Below are 19,386 nucleotides of genomic sequence, written 5' to 3' on the forward strand. Positions count from 1 at the left end.
TCCTCCGCCATAGCGTATAACAGCAACAGTATTCTCATCTGCAAGAGCTTCAACAGCTTCCAAGTCGACCTCCCAACCTCTCTCCGGAACAAGATCATAATGGCGTACTTCCATGTTATGAATCACAGCGTGCGCTTCATGTTTTGGGTAACCAGGCCTTGGGAGCAATATATTGACACCTGGTTGGCCAAAAACAGACATCACAGTCTCGATTGCTTGGGTGCATCCAGAAGTGAGCAGAACATCATCAGGGGAAAGCTTGTCAGGGAGACCACACGATAGGTACTCTGCAACAGCTCTGGATTTAAGCAGAAAGTAAGTATTGACAAAAGAAATATGTCTTACGTGTACATACAAGATTTAACAAATTATTATATGTAGATGAAGAATTCAGTATGCTGTTATGAGACAATACGTTTCTCATGAACTGGTTCATATGTGTGAACAAGGTGGACAAGGAACCAAGACAGCAGCAACTCTTATGAAAATTATATGTGCAGATTGTTTCTCAGAACGTATTTTGTAAGATTATAATTTAGTAGATTTTACAAATATGTTGAAATAAATGCTAGTGGTTATTAAAGCTGCCCTCATGAGGACCCTGTTAATGTAACTGCTGGATACATCTTTGCTGTTTTCCAAGCTCATACAGTGTGGCGCCCAAAAACAATATATTATACCGATATTTGTAGTCATTACTCATTAGTGGCACATTGCTTAGAGCATTGGCATAGTCTACACAATGATACTTGGACCAGTAATTTCTATAAGAATATGGCATTTCACATAATGATGATTAAATATTACATGAATGTAATGAATCTAGCAAAAGCTATGTAATTCTTTTACACAATGATACACTATCAATCTATGTAATTCTTTTATATATATATATATATATCAGTAGCGAGACGAACAAGGGGGATGAGCACTGACCGGCAAGCTGAGAGTTTTGTGTCGCGGGATGGGTAGTGTTAACAGCACAGAAGCAAGGGCAGGAATATAGCAGAGAATTTAGGATCGGAAGCAAGAACTTAGATGGGATCGGACGGATAGTTCTTAGAACAGAGGATAGTTGTTACAGATGTTCTTTTCGATACCTATTCCTTCTCACGCGCCTCCTTTTATGACTAGCGGACTCACGCACGCACACACAGGTTACACCCATTCTGGGCCATACATCAGAACGTTAGCCTTCCTGGGCCGGTTGCCTCGGCGCGGCCCAGCTTCCTTTGCCTGCGCTGCAGCTGCTCCAGAAGATGTCGCTGTTGACTGTTGCCCGTCAGCTGTTGCACTAACATCCCCCCCTTGAAGAAAACCTGCTTGTCCCCAAGCAGGAGCTTGTGGAAAACGCTGCTTCAACGGTGTCAAATCCTCCCAGGTTGCTAGAGAACGAGGCATGGCCGACCATTTGACAAGCACCTGCGGCACACCCTTGGCTGACATGCGACGGCGAAGAATCTTCTCTGGAATTTGAAGGCCTTCAAGGTTCACTGGTAGCTGGGCAACCTCTTCAGACGAAGCTAAAGCCTTCTTCAGCTGCGAAACATGAAAAACAGGGTGCACTGCCGAAGAGGCCGGTAAGTCCAATTTGTAAGCAACAGAACCCACCTTGGATAATATTTTGAAAGGACCAAAATAACGGAATGCCAGCTTCTGATTAGCACGAGGGGCCAAGGATGATTGCACATATGGCTGTAACTTCAAATACACCATAGCGCCCACTTCAAAACAGCGCTCTGAGCGATGCTTATCAGCTTGCTGCTTCATGCGATGCTTGGCGCGAGATAAATGCTGCTGCACTAATTCAGTCATAACAGCTTTATCTTGAAGCCATTCCTCCAAGGATGCAACAGGACAAGCTGACAGCAAGTCAATGCCAAAATGCTTCGGGACATAACCATACAACACCTCAAAAGGAGAAAATCCCAAAGCTGAATGCCAACTTGAGTTATACCAAAATTCAGCTAAGTAAATCCACTCCACCCACTTAGTAGGACAGGCATTAACAAAACACCGGAGAAATGTCTCCATGCATTGGTTAACCCGCTCAGTCTGACCATCTGACTGAGGGTGATAAGAGGAACTCATGCACAATGTAACTCCAGCAAGAGCAAACAAGGCCTTCCAAAAATGACTAGTAAAAATCCTGTCCCTGTCAGACACTATGGCAGAAGGCATTCCATGGAGCTTGTACACATGTTGCATAAACAATTTGGCGACTATGGCAGCAGTAAAAGGATGTCTCATGGGAATAAAATGACTGAACTTCGAAAAAGTATCGACGACTACCAAAACACAGTTCTTGCCACCAGAGAGTGGTAAACCTTCCACAAAATCCAAACTTATAGTCTGCCAAGCACCTGAAGGAACAGGAAGTGGTTGGAGCAAACCAGGATATTTAACTCGTTCAACCTTGGCCTGCTGACAGACTTGACAAGTTGTCACAAATGTATGTATGGCTTTCCTCATGCCAGGCCAGGCAAACATCTGCTTAACACGATGATAAGTAACTGGAAAGCCGGAGTGACCCCCAACTGCAGAACTATGTAAGGCCTGCATTACTTGTTGCTGCACAACAGAATTATGACCCAGCCAAATTTTTCCTTTAAATCGAAGCAACCCATCTTGAAAGGAAAAATCAGGGACAGATTCAGCATTAATTACTAGCTTGGAAATCAACGCTTTAGAAGCGGGGTCAGCATAATAGCCCTCCATGATATCCTTGCTCCATTGAGGGGAGACCACTGACATAGATAAACAAGCAGGACCCTCCTGAACTCTTCTGGACAAGGCATCTGCCACTCGATTTTCAGACCCTGGTTTATAGACAACTTTGTACTGCATCCCCAATAACTTGGTAAAAACTGTCTGCTGCCAAGGTGTGTTCAGTCTTTGCTCATTTAAATGCACCAGGCTCTTTTGATCAGTGAAGATAATAAATTCAGCATGTAACAAATAAGATCTCCACTGCTCAATAGCAATCAAAATGGCCAAATATTCTTTCTCATAAGTAGACAGCCCTTGAGTTTTAACTCCCAGAGGTTTACTAATGAAGGCTAAGGGATGCCCATTTTGGATAAGAACAGCACCAACCCCATTTTTGCAAGCATCTGTTTCAATGCAAAACTGCCTAGAGAAGTCAGGCAAGGCTAACACAGGAGCAGAACTGAGAGCTTGTTTCAAGGTAGCAAAGGCTAACTCCTGATCTTGTGTCCACACAAACAACACACCTTTTTTGAGCAAATCAGTGAGGGGCTTGGCAATCACAGCAAAGTGTTTCACAAATTTCCTGTAGTAGCCAGCTAACCCCAAAAAGCTTCTTAACTCCTTGACTGAGGTCGGCATTGGCCAACTAACAATAGCCTCCACTTTGGCTTCATCTGTAGAAACACCAGCATGACTAATTCTGTGGCCCAAGTAAGAAATCTCCCTCTGTGCAAACTTGCACTTAGATAACTTGACATGCCACTGGTGTTGCTGCAATAGAGTTAACACCTCCTTCAAATGTGCTATGTGGTCCTCAAAGGATTTGCTGTAAATAAGAATATCATCAAAGAACACAATAACACATCGCCTGAGTAAGGGAGCTAAAGTGGAATTCATAGCACCCTGAAAAGTTCCAGGAGCACCAGACAATCCAAAAGCCATGACCAGAAACTCAAACTGCCCATGGTGAGTTTGAAATGCGGTTTTATATTCTTCTCCTGGTTTTAACCGAACTTGATGATAACCCGAAATCAAATCCAGAGTTGTAAACCAGCTAGCTCCTGCCAACTCATCCATCAGCTGGTCAAAGACAGGAATAGGAAACTTCCCTTTAAGTGTGAGAGCATTCAGATATCTGTAATCCACACAGAACCGAAAGGTGCCATCCTTTTTCCTAACCAATAGCACAGGGGAAGAAAATGGAGAAGAACTGGGTCTAATGATACCCAATTGAACCATTTCAGCAACTTGCCGTTCAATCTCATCTTTCAGTGAGGGAGGATATCTGTAAGGTCTGATAGTAAAAGGTCGAGCCCCAGGAATTAGAGGTATACTATGATCACAGTCCCTGACAGGAGGTAAAGCAGTAGGAGAAGCAAACACAACTTGGAATTGCTCTAACAGTTTGGCAATGTCAGGATGAAACTCACTCACCCCATCTGAAGATGACTGCTGAGATATTGTATTTATCTGAATCAACAACTCCTGATCACAATCAGATGACTGACCCTGGAGAACAGCTGAAGATCCAGCATAAGGAATGATCATCCATTTGTGGCGCCAATGGACCTTCATGGGACTAAAATGTTCCAACCAATCCATTCCCAAAATGATGTCATAAGACTGCAATGGCAAAATTTTTAGTTGCTGCTGAAAAACACAACCCTGAATTGTCCAAGTGGCCTGAGAAACAGCCGAGACACAAGCCATGATACCCCCATTAGCAACTTTAACTTGCACATTGGCTGAGCACAGAGACAAAGCAGGCATGTGATCCACAACCTGTTGACTGATAAAAGAATTTGTGCTTCCAGAATCAATAAGGATGTGGACCTGGCAACCATTCATCTCCCCAAGCAACTGCATGGACCGTTTTCCTTCAGCACCAGAAACAGCCTCTGCAGAAATGGCTAGAAACAGATGATCCTCCGGAGATACCCCAGACTCTGAAGGAGCCTGTAATTCCTCAACATTGAAGAGTTCCCACACTTCCTGAATTGCTTGCAGTTGAACTGTGGTAGCACAAGTGTGACCCCGATGCCACTTTTCAGCACACCTGTCACACAGTCCTTTAGCACGCCTGAAAGCACGAAGAGCAGAAACCTTGTCTTCAACTGATCGAGCAGCTGGAAGAGAACGTTGATCCACAGGTAAAGTTGACTTGACAGAACCCATGGATGGTGGTGGTGCAGGTAAAGGCAAGGGATTCTTTGCAGAATATTTTCCCCAGGAAACAGCTTCAGGTTTACGAAAGTCCTTGCGCTTGGCCGGTTCAGCCACTTCTTCCTGCAAAAGGGCGAGAGCACAAGCAGTATCCAAGTCTGACGGACGTTGAACAAGAACAACAGCGCGAAGATCATCACGCAAACCATCAACAAATCGAGTACAAAAGAACAATGGGTCAGGAACTGGCTCATAAGCAGATAATTGGTCCACTAAAGTGCTAAACTGATCAATGTACTCGGCAACTGAACCTAATTGTTTGATACGAAATAATTGCCTAAGCAGCAACTGATACTGATCTTTGCCATAGCGCTCATGCAAAGCAGAACAAAACAAAGGCCAGTTGAGCAACGGGTATTTGCGTTCGACAGACTGAAACCAACAAGCCACAGCAGGAGAGACATGCATGGAAGCCACCCTAATCCAATCGACTGGATCTACATGGAACATGTCAAAATATATCTCACACCTAGAGATCCATAATCTAGGGTGGTACCCATCAAACACAGGAAACGAAATCTTCGGCAATTTGCCCCCGAAGCGAGGCACCTGATCAGCAGACCGAGCCCGCGCAACAGAGGAATCATACAGAGAGCCATGGAATTTAGCATGTGAAGGATGTGAGTAAGAATCGGTCATACCCTTGACCGGGCCAGGAATTAAGGTCGCCATGGACCGAAATCCCTGATCCCGGTGATGGAGTTCGTCGTGGTGCCCACTGGGCCCGTCGGTGGAAAATCCGGCAGGTGGGCGCGCGGCCACCGACTCAGGCTTGGAGAGTAAGCCCGCATCAACCACAGTGCTCTCCATCACAGAGCGGTCCCATTGCTTGGTGAGCCGCTTGAGCTCAAGCTTGATACCCTCCATGGCCGCATCAACGGACGGCTTCCAGGATATGATTTCTTCCTGAGCATTTTCCAGAACACCTAGGCGCCCCTCCTTGGCATGCGCCAGATCCTCAAACTTCTTCTCCCACTTGGCATCTAGGGCAGAGAAGCGCTTGTCCATCTCATCCAGCAACAGCTTGGTATTGGGATCCATGGCGCCCAGACGTCTCTGACGGCGAGTAAAGTGTTCGTGATTCAGGAGCGGATCCAGATCGACGGGGCCTTCCGCAGGAATCGGTGTCTCTGATACCAGATGTTAACAGCACAGAAGCAAGGGCAGGAATATAGCAGAGAATTTAGGATCGGAAGCAAGAACTTAGATGGGATCGGACGGATAGTTCTTAGAACAGAGGATAGTTGTTACAGATGTTCTTTTCGATACCTATTCCTTCTCACGCGCCTCCTTTTATGACTAGCGGACTCACGCACGCACACACAGGTTACACCCATTCTGGGCCATACATCAGAACGTTAGCCTTCCTGGGCCGGTTGCCTCGGCGCGGCCCAGCTTCCTTTGCCTGCGCTGCAGCTGCTCCAGAAGATGTCGCTGTTGACTGTTGCCCGTCAGCTGTTGCACTAACAGGTAGCCGTCGAACTGACCGGAGCGGAGGGCGGTGGCGATGGCCTCCACCGCCTCGGGAGCGGTGCGGTAAGAGGGGGCCGAGGAGGGGTCCCCGATGCTGAGCGGGATCACGGGCCGCGGGCCGCGCTCGTCCAGGCAGCCGTGGATGTCAAGGAGGTACGGCTGTACGCTCCGCTCCCCGGCTGCCGCGACGGCCGGGTTCGGCGACACGAAGAGCCATCTCCTGCTGCTCCGGTCACCCTCCATCGCTCCGCGGCAGGTAGACTGGATCTGGATGAGTGATTTGTCTGATTGATCGAGTTGTTAATGCAAGCTTGGCCAATGTGTCACTTTGTTCGGAAGCTTTGCTTCTGTGTTAGCTCGGAAATCCAATTCGTCTAGAGATCGTGTTTGACTGGCAACGAGTGTCGACAGTCGAGTGAGAGTGTTTGACTCGCAACGAGCGATGAATTGACCGGCCGCCTTTTCCCTCAAGTTTACTGCGACGTGTATGCCCACGTTTCCTTTTCTTTCTTATTCTTATTTCCTTGGGTCCAACAGTCTTCCTTTTAACTTTCCCAATAAGTATTAAGACAACCCAATAATTCACTATAATTCTTCTTAAATAAAGGAGTAGTTGTGACTCTTCCAATACAATAGTTGGATTGGGATGAGATTATTGGAAGACTATAAAAGCAACTCTCCCGATAACGGTAAAAGTGATATTGAGATATCCTTATTAAGTACTCCATCTGTTCGCTTTTAATAGGCATATTTTCAAATCTGAAAGATTCTCTTTTGATCGTCTTATTTCAGTCCAACTATCCATCCAGTTAATGGTTGTCTTCGGTCTGATGCGTGACTCTTCGTTCTTCCAACCGAGATTGGCTACATGGGCATCAAGAAATATAGGCTCTAATGATTTGCTTGTTTACGAGGACTAGTTAATAATATGATTAAATGGATGATAAGTAGGATGCTAGGTAGGATTGTTTTTCTTGGTCACTGCGGCATGAGAAAATAGTACTATCAAAAGAGAATGGAGCGAGTAATTATTAGGAAACATATTGGGAGACAGCTGGAGATTCTCTAAGTGCATAATTTTTGTTATGCACTTAGATATCGTCTATGTTTAGATGCATAATAATATCTATGAACTTAAAAAAAAGCTAAAACAACCTACCATTTGAAACGGCGGGAGTATGATCTTATCCATCCCCGCTCGTGTATGTCCGTACGTTTTGAATCTGATCAAAAATGCCTATCAATATGAATGTCTTGTACATGTTCTTTATCATCCATACACATAATGTGATTTATATATCTGGATGCATGATCCTCTACCAATGATAATGTGAATTTCTTATACCTTTCTTGGGGAATTGGCCATGGGTCGCGGCCCGAGGGAACCCATAGGACCATGGGTTCTGGAGGTCCTCCAGGATCAGCAGGGTCCCTCCGAAGTCCCCCTACTAGCTAGAAGCCCTTGATGCCCCACGCACGCTGTCACGGTAGGTCGCCCTATCGGAAGGACGGGACCCCTTCGGAAGGCTCGGCGCCCTTCCGGGTCCAGAGGAGGGCCCTCGAGAGCCTCACTCCCGTTCGGGGGTCATGTGTTTCCAGAAGTGTGGGGGTGAAGAACAAGGCTCCACCCCCCGCGGTCGCCTAGGGAGAAAAGGTCCACCCCCACATGATCTCGGTACGTAACGGGCGTCCCGCGTGATCTCCTAGTACAAAGCTGCCATGTTAGCCCTAAACACGGAAGGTCTCCGGACGAAGCTACCACATTAGCCCTAAGTACGGAGGGTCTCCGTACTTCGAGGGGGGGTTGTTGACCTTGCTACCCTGGGGGTGCCCTCACGCCAGGCCCGAACCCACGGGCGCTTTATCGAGGGCATGTAGGCCTTTTGCACGAAAAGGTCCTGCTCCCTGAGGATATAAATAAAGTGGCACATGGTTCGACCAAGATACAACATTCAAGCCACTCAGTTCCTTACAAGCTCTTCTGGACAAATGCCTTACCCAAAAGCAACCCTCTACTGTTCGGACTCTTTTTTACCACCAACAACCCTCTTCTATCTTAACTCTTCACTTTTATTGTCACATACTCCCTCCATCCCAAAAAGAATGATTTTATGGATTGTCAGAATGATTTTTTGGATTTTCCAGACATATCAAGGCACATGTACCCTTAGTTATTTCAGTTTGCATATAGAAAATAAGAAAATATGTTTCCATTTAATCATGCATGCATGAGATCAACGAGCCAAATTATACGTGCATAAAATTTAAATCCTAGAACATCATTCTTTTTGGGATAAATTTTGAATGCCAAAACATCATTCTTTTTGGGATGGAGGGACTACATGATACTCCCTCCATCTTGTAATACAAGGCATACAAGAGTTCAAAATTTACCCTCAAATACAAGGTATTGTAGGCACATTTGGATCATTACCATTTAATTCTTTCTATAATTAACAAGATAAGGATGAATGATTAGTGGATTATTACTAAAAATAAGTAACTCAGGGTATATACGTCTTTTGCTACTCCTGCTAATATGTTCTAAACTCTCTATGATGTGTTGTATTTCAGGATGGAGGGACAGGTTCAAACGGGTCATTCAGGATTTCAGATAAATAAACCAGACTTATAAACACAATTACAAGTCCTCCCCTATTCCATACGGCAGTGACTCTGTCTTAAAAACAATTGAACAGTCAAGCAGCTAGGCAAGCGGCAACTACTCCCAGAGAAGCTGGCTGAGAGGAAATAGATTCTTAAAATACTGGTACAATCCAATTCGTTCGAAACCAATTCTGATTATTATTTTAGATGGATTCTAATTATTTTAGCATATCCAGACGCCCTTTGGCTGCTTCGCTCAGATATCAGAATTTGTACATGCACGACGACGTATCCACGCCGGCACCCGGCGCGTGGAGCCATGGTGTGCGGACAGCGCCTTCGTCGATCATTGGGCGCAGCTGCGCGCCTGCAGCCTACGCCGGCCGGTACGCCTGCCGCTCGCGTTCTCCTTGCGTTCTCATTGGGATCTCCATCCGTTACCAACTATCATATTTTTCATGTGGTGCGGAGGCGTTGAGAAAGGGCTTAGAACAACAATTTTTGCATTTTGGTACTCCGTCTTCTCAAATATATTTCTAGTGACATAAACGGCAGCTCACTTGGCCTACTTCCATAGCAAAATACGCTGAATGGAGTACATATGACTGTGCACGCACAATTTGATAATTCATATGTGCAATTTATTTTCTATAAGCATGCGATGTTTTCAAATAGTGATGATTAAATATTATACGAAAGCACTTTTCATGGTAAATCTATCAAAAGCTTTGCATTGATCTATGTAATTCTTTGTACACCGGCATTCTCATTTTTGCCTTCCGTTCTTAAATATATGACACTGTTGACTTTTTCAAACTTTAACTAACAACATTTTTTAAGTGAATTAGTTAAATAAAATAAAATGAGTATCATTACATCTATAATGAGAAGTATATTAGATTTAACATGTAGGTTTATCTGTTTGGAAACACAATTGTCAGAAGACAAACAGTCAGATGAATATAGAAAGTCAATGGTGTCATATTTAAGAACCAAGGCTTACCGTCGATCTAAATTCCCTCTCCACAAATCACGGCAATAGCACCAACAATGGATCATGCACCATAATTCCATAATAATCACGTTAGGGTATGTTTGTTTCCACCCTCCTAAAGTTTTAGCTCCTAAAAGATTTTAGACAGTTTTTAGGCACCTCCTAAAAGTATGTTTGGTTCCACCTCCTAAAAGTGACTAAAGGCGATTAATGAAGTGGTAAAATGACCCTGGTACCCTCCCACTACCCTCCCACCATGCCCCTGTGAGTTTTCTGGCGCCAAAATTGGTTGGCCTGCTAGCGCCATTTTTGCTGATGAGCTGGTGGCGCCATTTTTTCTAGTTCCTGTCACAAGATAGTGAGGTAGCTACATGCGGGATTTTTTTTGAAGCCACATGTTTATTCCATTATGTAAAAAAAAATGCACACAAATGTATACACACTCGTCCATACAAAAATTCGACACATCAATAAAATCATCATTACAAGTTGACATCTATGCTCTACTAAACAAACCATCGGCTATCCAATCACGGAACTCGTTCATGTTTCGATCTTCGTCTCCATGACGTACATTTGACACATTTATTGGGATACGAGGTAGGCTACGCTGGCGCAAATCAAAATTTCTACCGCGTATAACCAGGAAGAACTGTCGTATAAGGATCACGGGATTACCACTCGACGCACTACTGGTGCGGAAGATGTAGATATGCGTCGATGCAGTGAAGACGATCACGTAGTCGTACGTAGTCGATCACGTCCAGCAGCTCCTCAGCACCTCATCCACGTGCAGCAAGATCGCCTCCGGTGCCGCGGCTCGTTGGCGGCTCGTCGATGGTTCGTCCAAGTGCTGCAGGCGCAACACCTCCAAGGTATCCACACGTGCAGGGAGGAAGCGTCGCAAGCCGGACTGCTAGATCCGCGAGTTGCAACAGGCGAGGGCGTGGGAGGCGCGGCAGATGTGTTTCGCCAAAAGGTGTAAACCCTAGGGCGCCCCCACCCCTCTATTTATAGAGGTTCCTGATGGGCCTCTGGATCCGAGGCCCATTAGTACTCCTAAACCTAATCCAACTCGGATCAGATCCGAATTGGGCTTCCAGCCCCTTAAGTGTGTGACCCTATGGGTTCGGATACGTATAGACATGGCCCGAGTACTCCTACTCGGCCCAATAGTCGGTAGCGGCCTCTAGCAAGACGTGCCAACTCCTATACGCATACGAAGATCATATCAGACGAACCATCACAACATAATATACATGCTATTCCCTTTGCCTCACGATATTTGGTCTAGCTTCAAGCCGACCGCTCTTTCTCGATCCTGTGATTCGGAATCCCTTTGTAGGTTAACTCTTAACCGTACGTAGCATGGCCATGCATTTCCGGATCCAATCACTCGAGGGGCCCAGAGATATCACTCTCAATCAGAGAGGGGCAAATCCCATCTTGATTGACCATGTCTCATAGCATGCTTCTTGACAAACCCGAAAGCTACCTTTATAACTACCCTGTTACGGCGTAGCGTTTGATAGCCCCTAAGTAGGTCGATCCACATCTAGAATACATGCGACAATCTCAGGTCTAAAGACAAAGCGTATATGTTGTTTAAAGAGAGAACTACTTCTCGCGTTGGGTCAGTCCTAACACATGTCTCCACATGTGTCCACATTATTAGTTCAACATCTCCATGTCCATGACTTGTGAAACATAGTCATCAACTAATACATGTGCTAGTCTAATATTCATGTGTGTCCTCACATGAACTCCGACTAGGGACAACTTTAGAATAACCATACAAGTAAAGAGTTTCACATGCAATTCACATAATTGCAAATCAATTCAAGTAGCCTTTAATGGATATTCAATGAACACAATATACAAATCATGGATACAAATGGAATATCATCATCTCTATGATTGCCTCTAGGGCATACCTCCAACAGTCTCCCACTTGCACTAGAGTCAATCTAGAAGGTACCTAATACCCATAGCTCTTACATGTGCATCATGCTTAGCCTGCGGGAGTGGTTTTGTCAACGGATCAGAAATGTTCAGATCCGTGTGTATTTTGCATATCTTGATCTCACCCCGGTTAACGAAGTCTCGAATGAGATGAAATCGCCGCATTACGTGTTTGTTCTTCTGGTGGTTCCTTGGCTCCTTTGCTTGCGCAATTGCCCCATTGTTATCACAGTAGAGATTCAATGGGCTGGACGCATTCGGGAACACACCAAGCTCAATGAGGAAATTCCTTATCCAAACACCTTCCTTCGCGGCTTCCGAAGCCGCGATGTACTCGGCTTCTGTCATAGAATCGGCCACTGTCTCCTGCTTGGAACTCTTCCAACTAACAGCACCACCATTTAGCGTGAACACAAATCCTGATTGTGACTTTGAATCATCTCTGTCGGTTTGGAAACTAGCATCGGTGTAACCTGTTACAACGAGCTCCTCCTGACTCCATAGACGAGGAACATATCTTTAGTCCTTCTCAAGTACTTAAGAATGTTTTTCACCGCTGTCCAGTGACTCTCACCTGGATCAGATTGGTGTCTGCTTGTCATACTTAGCGCATATGAAACATCTGGGCGAGTACTTATCATTGCATACATGATAGATCCAATAGCCGAGGCATATGGCACTCTACTCATGCGATCCCGCTCATCAGCAGTCGAAGGACACTGAGTCTTGCTGAGATGTATGCCATGTGACATAGGCAAGAACCCTTTCTTTGCCTCTTCCATGTTGAACCGCTTCAACACTTTGTCAATATAAGTATCTTGGCTCAGACCTATAAGCCTTCTCGATCTATCTCTATAGATCTTAATGCCTAGAATATATGCCACCTCCCCTAAGTCCTTCATCGAAAAACTATTTTTCAGTGAAGTTTTTACGGACTCAAGCATAGGAATGTTATTTCCAATCAGTAATATGTCATCCACATATAAGATTAGAAATACTACAGAGCTCCCACTAACCTTCTTGTAAACACAAGACTCTTCTTCGTTCTTGGTGAAGTCAAACCCTTTGACCACTTCATCAAAACGAATGTTCCAACTCCTAGATGCTTGCTTCAATCCATAAATGGATCTCTGAAGCTTGCATACCTTTCCAGCATTTTTCGGATTGACAAAACCCTCGGGCTGTATCATATACACGTCCTCAGCTAGGTTTCCATTCAGGAAAGCTGTCTTGACATCCATCTGCCATATCTCATAATCGAAATATGCAGCTATAGCTAGAATAATCCGAATGGACTTAAGCATCACTACGGGCGAGAAGGTCTCGTCGTAGTCAACTCCTTGAACTTGTCGAAAACCTTTTGCGACAAGTCGTGCTTTATAGATGTGAACATTTCCATCCATGTCCTTTTTCTTCTTATATATCCACTTGCACTCTATGGCTTTAACACCATCAGGCGGGTCAACCAAGTTCCAAACTTGATTGTCTCCCATGGACTCTATTTCGGATTGCATGGCACTCTGCCATTTTTCGGAGTCTGGGTCCATCATTGCTTCTGCATATGTCGCAGGCTCATCATTGTCCAACAATAATATTTCTCGCATTTCGCGGAGCCTTGCTGACCTTCGTGGTTGTGGCGGTGCTTCTCTTGCCATGGGTATCTCAACTTGTTCTGCTACGTTAGCATCACTCATTGATTCTTGCCCGATTGGCTCATCTTGAACTTCTTCAAGATGCACTATCTTTCCACTCTTTTCTCCTTTGAGAAACTCTTTCTCTAGGAAAACCCCGTTCCGAGCGACAAACACTTTGCCTTCTGATCGGTTGTAGAAATAATATCCCAAAGTTTCCTTTGGATATCCCACGAAAATGCACTTATCCGACTTGGGTGTGATCTTGTCCGACTGAAGTCGCTTGACAAACACTTCACATCCCCAAATCTTTAGAAAAGACAAACTAGGAACCTTTCCAGTCCATATCTCATATGGTGTCTTAACTACGGATTTAGATGGTACCCTATTAAGTGTGAAAGCTGCTGTTTCTAGAGCGTATCCCCAAAATGACAACGGTAGGTCCGACTGGCTCATCATTGATCGAACCATGTCTAACAAAGTTCGATTACGTCGCTCAGACACACCGTTTCTCTGAGGTGTTCCAGGCGGCGTAAGTTGTGGAACAATTCCGCAACTCTTTAGATGATTGCTAAACTCGTGGCTCAAATACTCGCCTCCACGATCAGATCGTAAGGCCTTAATTTTCTTGCCACGCTGATTTTCAACTTCATTCTGAAATTCCTTGAACTTTTCAAAGGTTTCAGACTTGTGCCTCATCAAGTAGACATAGCCATATCTACTAAAATCATCAGTGAAAGTTATGAAGTATTGGAATCCTCCTCTAGCCGTCGTGCTCATTGGTCCGCATACATCACTATGTACGAGTTCCAACAAGTCTACTGCTCTCTCAGGAAATCCTGTGAAAGGCGTCTTGGTCATCTTGCCTAGCAAGCAAGCCTCACATGTCTCGTATGATTCAAAATCAAACGAAGTTAGAAGTCCATCAGAATGGAGCTTCTTCATGCGCTTTTCACTTATATGACCCAAACGACAATGCCATAAGTAGGTAGGACTCAAATCATTAGGCCGAGGCCTTTTAGCACTTACATTACAGACAGGTGAACCATCAAGATTTAAAACAAACAATCCATTCACAATGGGTGCAAAAGCCATAAACATATTATTCTTAGAGATCACACAACCATTGTTTTCACTCGCAAATGAATAACCATCCTTCATCAAGCATGAAGGAGACAAAATGTTTCGACTTAAACTAGGAACAAAATAACAATTATTCAACTCCATAATAAATCCTGACGGGAGGTGGAGTTGCATCGTCCCGACGGTCAAAGCAGCAACTCTTGCATTATTGCCCACGCGGAAATCAACTTCTCCTCTTTCCACGCTTCTACTTCTTATCATTCCCTGCATCGAATTGCAAATATGAGCAACCGATCCGGTATCAAATACCCAAGAATTAATAACTGTATCAGCGAGAAATATGTTGTCTATAACATTAACAACAAGCGTACCTGAGGTAGAAGTACTCTTACTTCCGCCGTTCTTCAAGGAAGCTAGGTACTTCTTGCAGTTTCTCTTCCAGTGACCAAGTTCATGACAGTAAAAGCACTCTTTATCTGGAGCAGGTCCAGCTTTAGCCTTGGGCGCTGGGTTTGGCTTGGACACTCCAGCCTTACCCTTCTTCTTCCAAGAATTGCCCTTCTTCTTAAAGGTAGGCTTGTTCTGTACAGCCATCACATGGCTGGTACTAGCGCTTTTCTTAATGTCAGCCTCTGCTGTTTTAAGCATGCCACACAGCTCATTCAGATCCTTCTCCGTCCCATGCATATGGTAGTTCGAGATGAAGTTCCCATAGCTAGGCGGAAGAGACGAAAGAATGAAATCAGTGGCCAACTCTTGGCCCAGTGGGAAGCCTAGCTTCTCCAACCGTTGAGTGTAACCAACCATCTTGATTACGTGTGGTCCTACTGCTGCGCCTTCTGCTAGCTTGCTCTCAACAAAGGCCTTAGACACATTGAACCTTTCAGTCCTGGCCTGTGTTTGGAACATGTCTCTAAGCGCCACGATCATATCGTGCGCCTCATGGTTTGTTTCGAACTGCATCTGCAACTCGGGTTCCATGCAAGCAAGCATAAGGCAGCTTACTTCGAGGTTAGCATCACATGCTTTCTTGTAAGCATTCTTAGCAGCAGCGGGTGCATCCTCAGCAGGTTCTTCTGGTAGTGGGTTGTCTAGAACATCTTCCTTTTTCTCAGCCCTGAGAACAATTCTCAGGTTGCGGATCCAATCCGAGTAGTTTGTTCCATTCAACTTGTCCTTCTCAAGGACCGAACGCAAAGCAAACGATGTGGTGGTGTTGCTAGGTGCCATTTAATCTACAACAAAAGTAATGCAAAATACACTAAGACAAACGTATCCATGATAGAGCAAATTACATTAAACTATTTTAACAGAATCTACTCCCACTAAAATCAATATCCCTCTATTGAAACTTAGTGATTCAGGATCCACAACTAACAAGTCCACTAGTGAGCTTTAGCATCACCGCTAGCGAACGAGGTAGATCGGTAAGCAACTTTTGCTAATCATATCACATATGACTCCTGTTGTTGGGTGACATCTCTATGTTTCGGCGCCCAACCTTTATGCCCCAAGGTCCTTAACCGTTAAGATAACCTTGTTAAGCAAACCAACCCTTATGCGTGTAAGTGTCCGACACAAACCCGTCTAGTCAAGGAAAACTAGTGGCACCCTAATTTCATAGACCCACCACTAATTGTACAAGACATGGGACGGTGCAAGTTTTAGTTGGGAGGACATACTAACTTAAACTTTGTGAGGGATCGTTCTACTTCTAACATCACAGCATGCAGAAAGTAAAACAAAAACAGAATAGCATTCACACAGCTTGTGACACAGTATGGCCCGTTTTCATATGGTGATCTCCATCTCCATAGAACCTGTTCATCATGGTGATCTCCATCTCCATGTTCCATGTGCGCCATCCTCCCGGTGATGAGTCCTCCAAGAACTAGAGCATGCTATTACGCCTAATAGCTAGTAAAGAATCTAGTAATGAAGATTACATAGTTGCTTGGATCATCACAGATTGGTACGCAGACCATTAAATACAATAAAGTGACAACACATATGGCTCCTGCCGTGTTGCTGTACGCGTGACACGCAGGTCACGAATGAGTTACACACATGCATCACATACACAATGGGGCCATACTGATCACAAGATACACACATACATCCTGCAAAACAGAGTTAGGCGTCCTAACATTCCAAACTTCGGAGGCCCGAAACTCCATCTTCCAAGCCGAATTTGGCAAATCTAATCTCGCCAAAAACGGCAATGCCGTTGAAATTCACGTGTAACTTTTTCTGTAGATCAATTTTCGTATAGAAATCGCCCCGATCCGAGATCGTACTGAAAAGTTACGGCTGATTTACCGAAGCATACGTATACGGCAAAATCCCGACACCGGCAGTAGATCCCATCTACTATTGCACATCTAATGCGCCTGGCGTATGACCCTGGATCTCGATTTGACCAATCATATTGATCTTCCCTCACTGCAACTGGATTTACGTGTATCACTTAACTCCGATGGCGGAAACCGACCGGTAGGAGTATGTCGTTACACTACCATTGCAGCAAGGGCACGAAATCAGGACATAGATCAAACAGAGAACTCGCATATCTCCATATGCACACATCCCGAATCCAAAACTAAGCAGCTACGGCTCTTGATACCACTATTGGGATACGAGGTAGGCTACGCTGGCGCAAATCAAAATTTCTACCGCGTATAACCAGGAAGAACTGCCGTATAAGGATCACGGGATTACCACTCGACGCACTACTGGTGCGGAAGATGTAGATATGCGTCGATGCAGTGAAGACGATCACGTAGTCGTACGTAGTCGATCACGTCCAGCAGCTCCTCAGCACCTCATCCACGTGCAGCAAGATCGCCTCCGGTGCCGCGGCTCGTCGTCGGCTCGTCGTGGCTCGTCGGCGGCTCGTCGATGGTTCGTCCAAGTGCTGCAGGCGCAACACCTCCAAGGTATCCACACGTGCAGGGAGGAAGCGTCGCAAGCCGGACTGCTAGATCCGCGAGTTGCAACAGGCGAGGGCGTGGGAGGCGCGGCAGATGTGTTTCGCCAAAAGGTGTAAACCCTAGGGCGCCCCCACCCCTCTATTTATAGAGGTTCCTGATGGGCCTCTGGATCCGAGGCCCATTAGTACTCCTAAACCTAATCCAACTCGGATCAGATCCGAATTGGGCTTCCTGCCCCTTAAGTGTGTGACCCTATGGGTTCGGATACGTATAGACATGGCCCGAGTACTCCTACTCGGCCCAATAGTCGGTAGCGGCCTCTAGCAAGACGTGCCAACTCCTATACGCATACGAAGATCATATCAGATGAACCATCACAACATAATATACATGCTATTCCCTTTGCCTCACGATATTTGGTCTAGCTTCAAGCCGACCGCTCTTTCTCGATCCTGTGATTCGGAATCCCTTTGTAGGTTAACTCTTAACCGTACGTAGCATGGCCATGCATTTTCGGATCCGATCACTCGAGGGGCCCAGAGATATCACTCTCAATCAGAGAGGGGCAAATCCCATCTTGACTGACCATGTCTCATAGCATGCTTCTTGACAAACCCGAAAGCTACCTTTATAACTACCCTGTTACGGCGTAGCGTTTGATAGCCCCTAAGTAGGTCGATCCACATCTAGAATACATGCGACAATCTCAGGTCTAAGGACAAAGCGTATATGTTGTTTAAAGAGAGAACTACTTCTCGCGTTGGGTCAGTCCTAACACATGTCTCCACATGTGTCCACATTATTAGTTCAACATCTCCATGTCCATGACTTGTGAAACATAGTCATCAACTAATACATGTGCTAGTCTAATATTCATGTGTGTCCTCACATGAACTCCGATTAGGGACAACTTTAGAATAACCATACAAGTAAAGAGTTTCACATGCAATTGACATAATTGCAAATCAATTCAAGTAGCCTTTAATGGATATTCAATGAACACAATATACAAATCATGGATACAAATGGAATATCATCATCTCTATGATTGCCTCTAGGGCATACCTCCAACAACATTACCCTGAGAAGAGGATCCTTCGGCGAATGGAACATAGTTCTCATCACGATCAACCAAATCAAAGTCCACATCTCTCGAAAAACTCTCTCTAATAAAATTGTGTAGTGCCATGCACGCAATAATTATACGGCTTTGCTTTTGCATTGGATAGCTAGGAAGGTCAAGCAATATCTTCCACTTCATCTTTAGAACTCCAAACGACTGTTTAATGACATTACGAAGTGAAGAATGTGAGTAGTTAAAGAGTTCTTTTTTACCTCTTGGCATTGGCCCTTGTCTAAACTCCGCAAATGGTACTTGGTTCCTTTGTAGGGTGCAAGATATCCCGATCGATTTGGGTAACCCGAGTCAACAAGGTAGAACTTGCCTGCGCATTCATAATACATGAATTATGTAAGTCACAGACCTAGTGTTGTAATAATAATAAAATGCATGCAACCTAGGTCATTACCTTCAGGTGGGTGCGGAAACTTATCTCCAAACTTGTCAATTGCATCTTTGAAAACCCGCATGTCATGAACTGACCCAGGCCAACCAGCCACCACAAAGGTAAACCTCATAACGAAATCACATATGGCCATGACATTCTGACTCGTATACCCATGTCTTCCCATATGTCTATTGCTCCAATGCAATTGTCAAAGAATGGTGTGAACCTAGGGCTTTGGAACCTAGGATGCACAAAATTAAACTCAG

The 19,386-nt window shown here is 44.9% G+C and overlaps 1 protein-coding gene across 1 annotated transcript; it reads right to left on the reverse strand.

The window, feature by feature from the left end:
- Positions 1-6,282: 6,282 nt before the first annotated feature.
- On the reverse strand, positions 6,283-6,876 carry LOC111257071 (tyrosine aminotransferase-like). The gene has a single exon (XM_022826102.1). It carries the CDS (start codon positions 6,646-6,648, stop codon positions 6,283-6,285), a length of 366 nt encoding a protein of 121 aa, XP_022681837.1. The 5' UTR covers positions 6,649-6,876.
- Between the last annotated feature and the right edge of the window lie 12,510 nt (positions 6,877-19,386).

The sequence above is a fragment of the Setaria italica genome, chromosome IV (genome assembly GCF_000263155.2).
Source record: "Setaria italica strain Yugu1 chromosome IV, Setaria_italica_v2.0, whole genome shotgun sequence".
NCBI lineage: Eukaryota > Viridiplantae > Streptophyta > Magnoliopsida > Poales > Poaceae > Setaria > Setaria italica.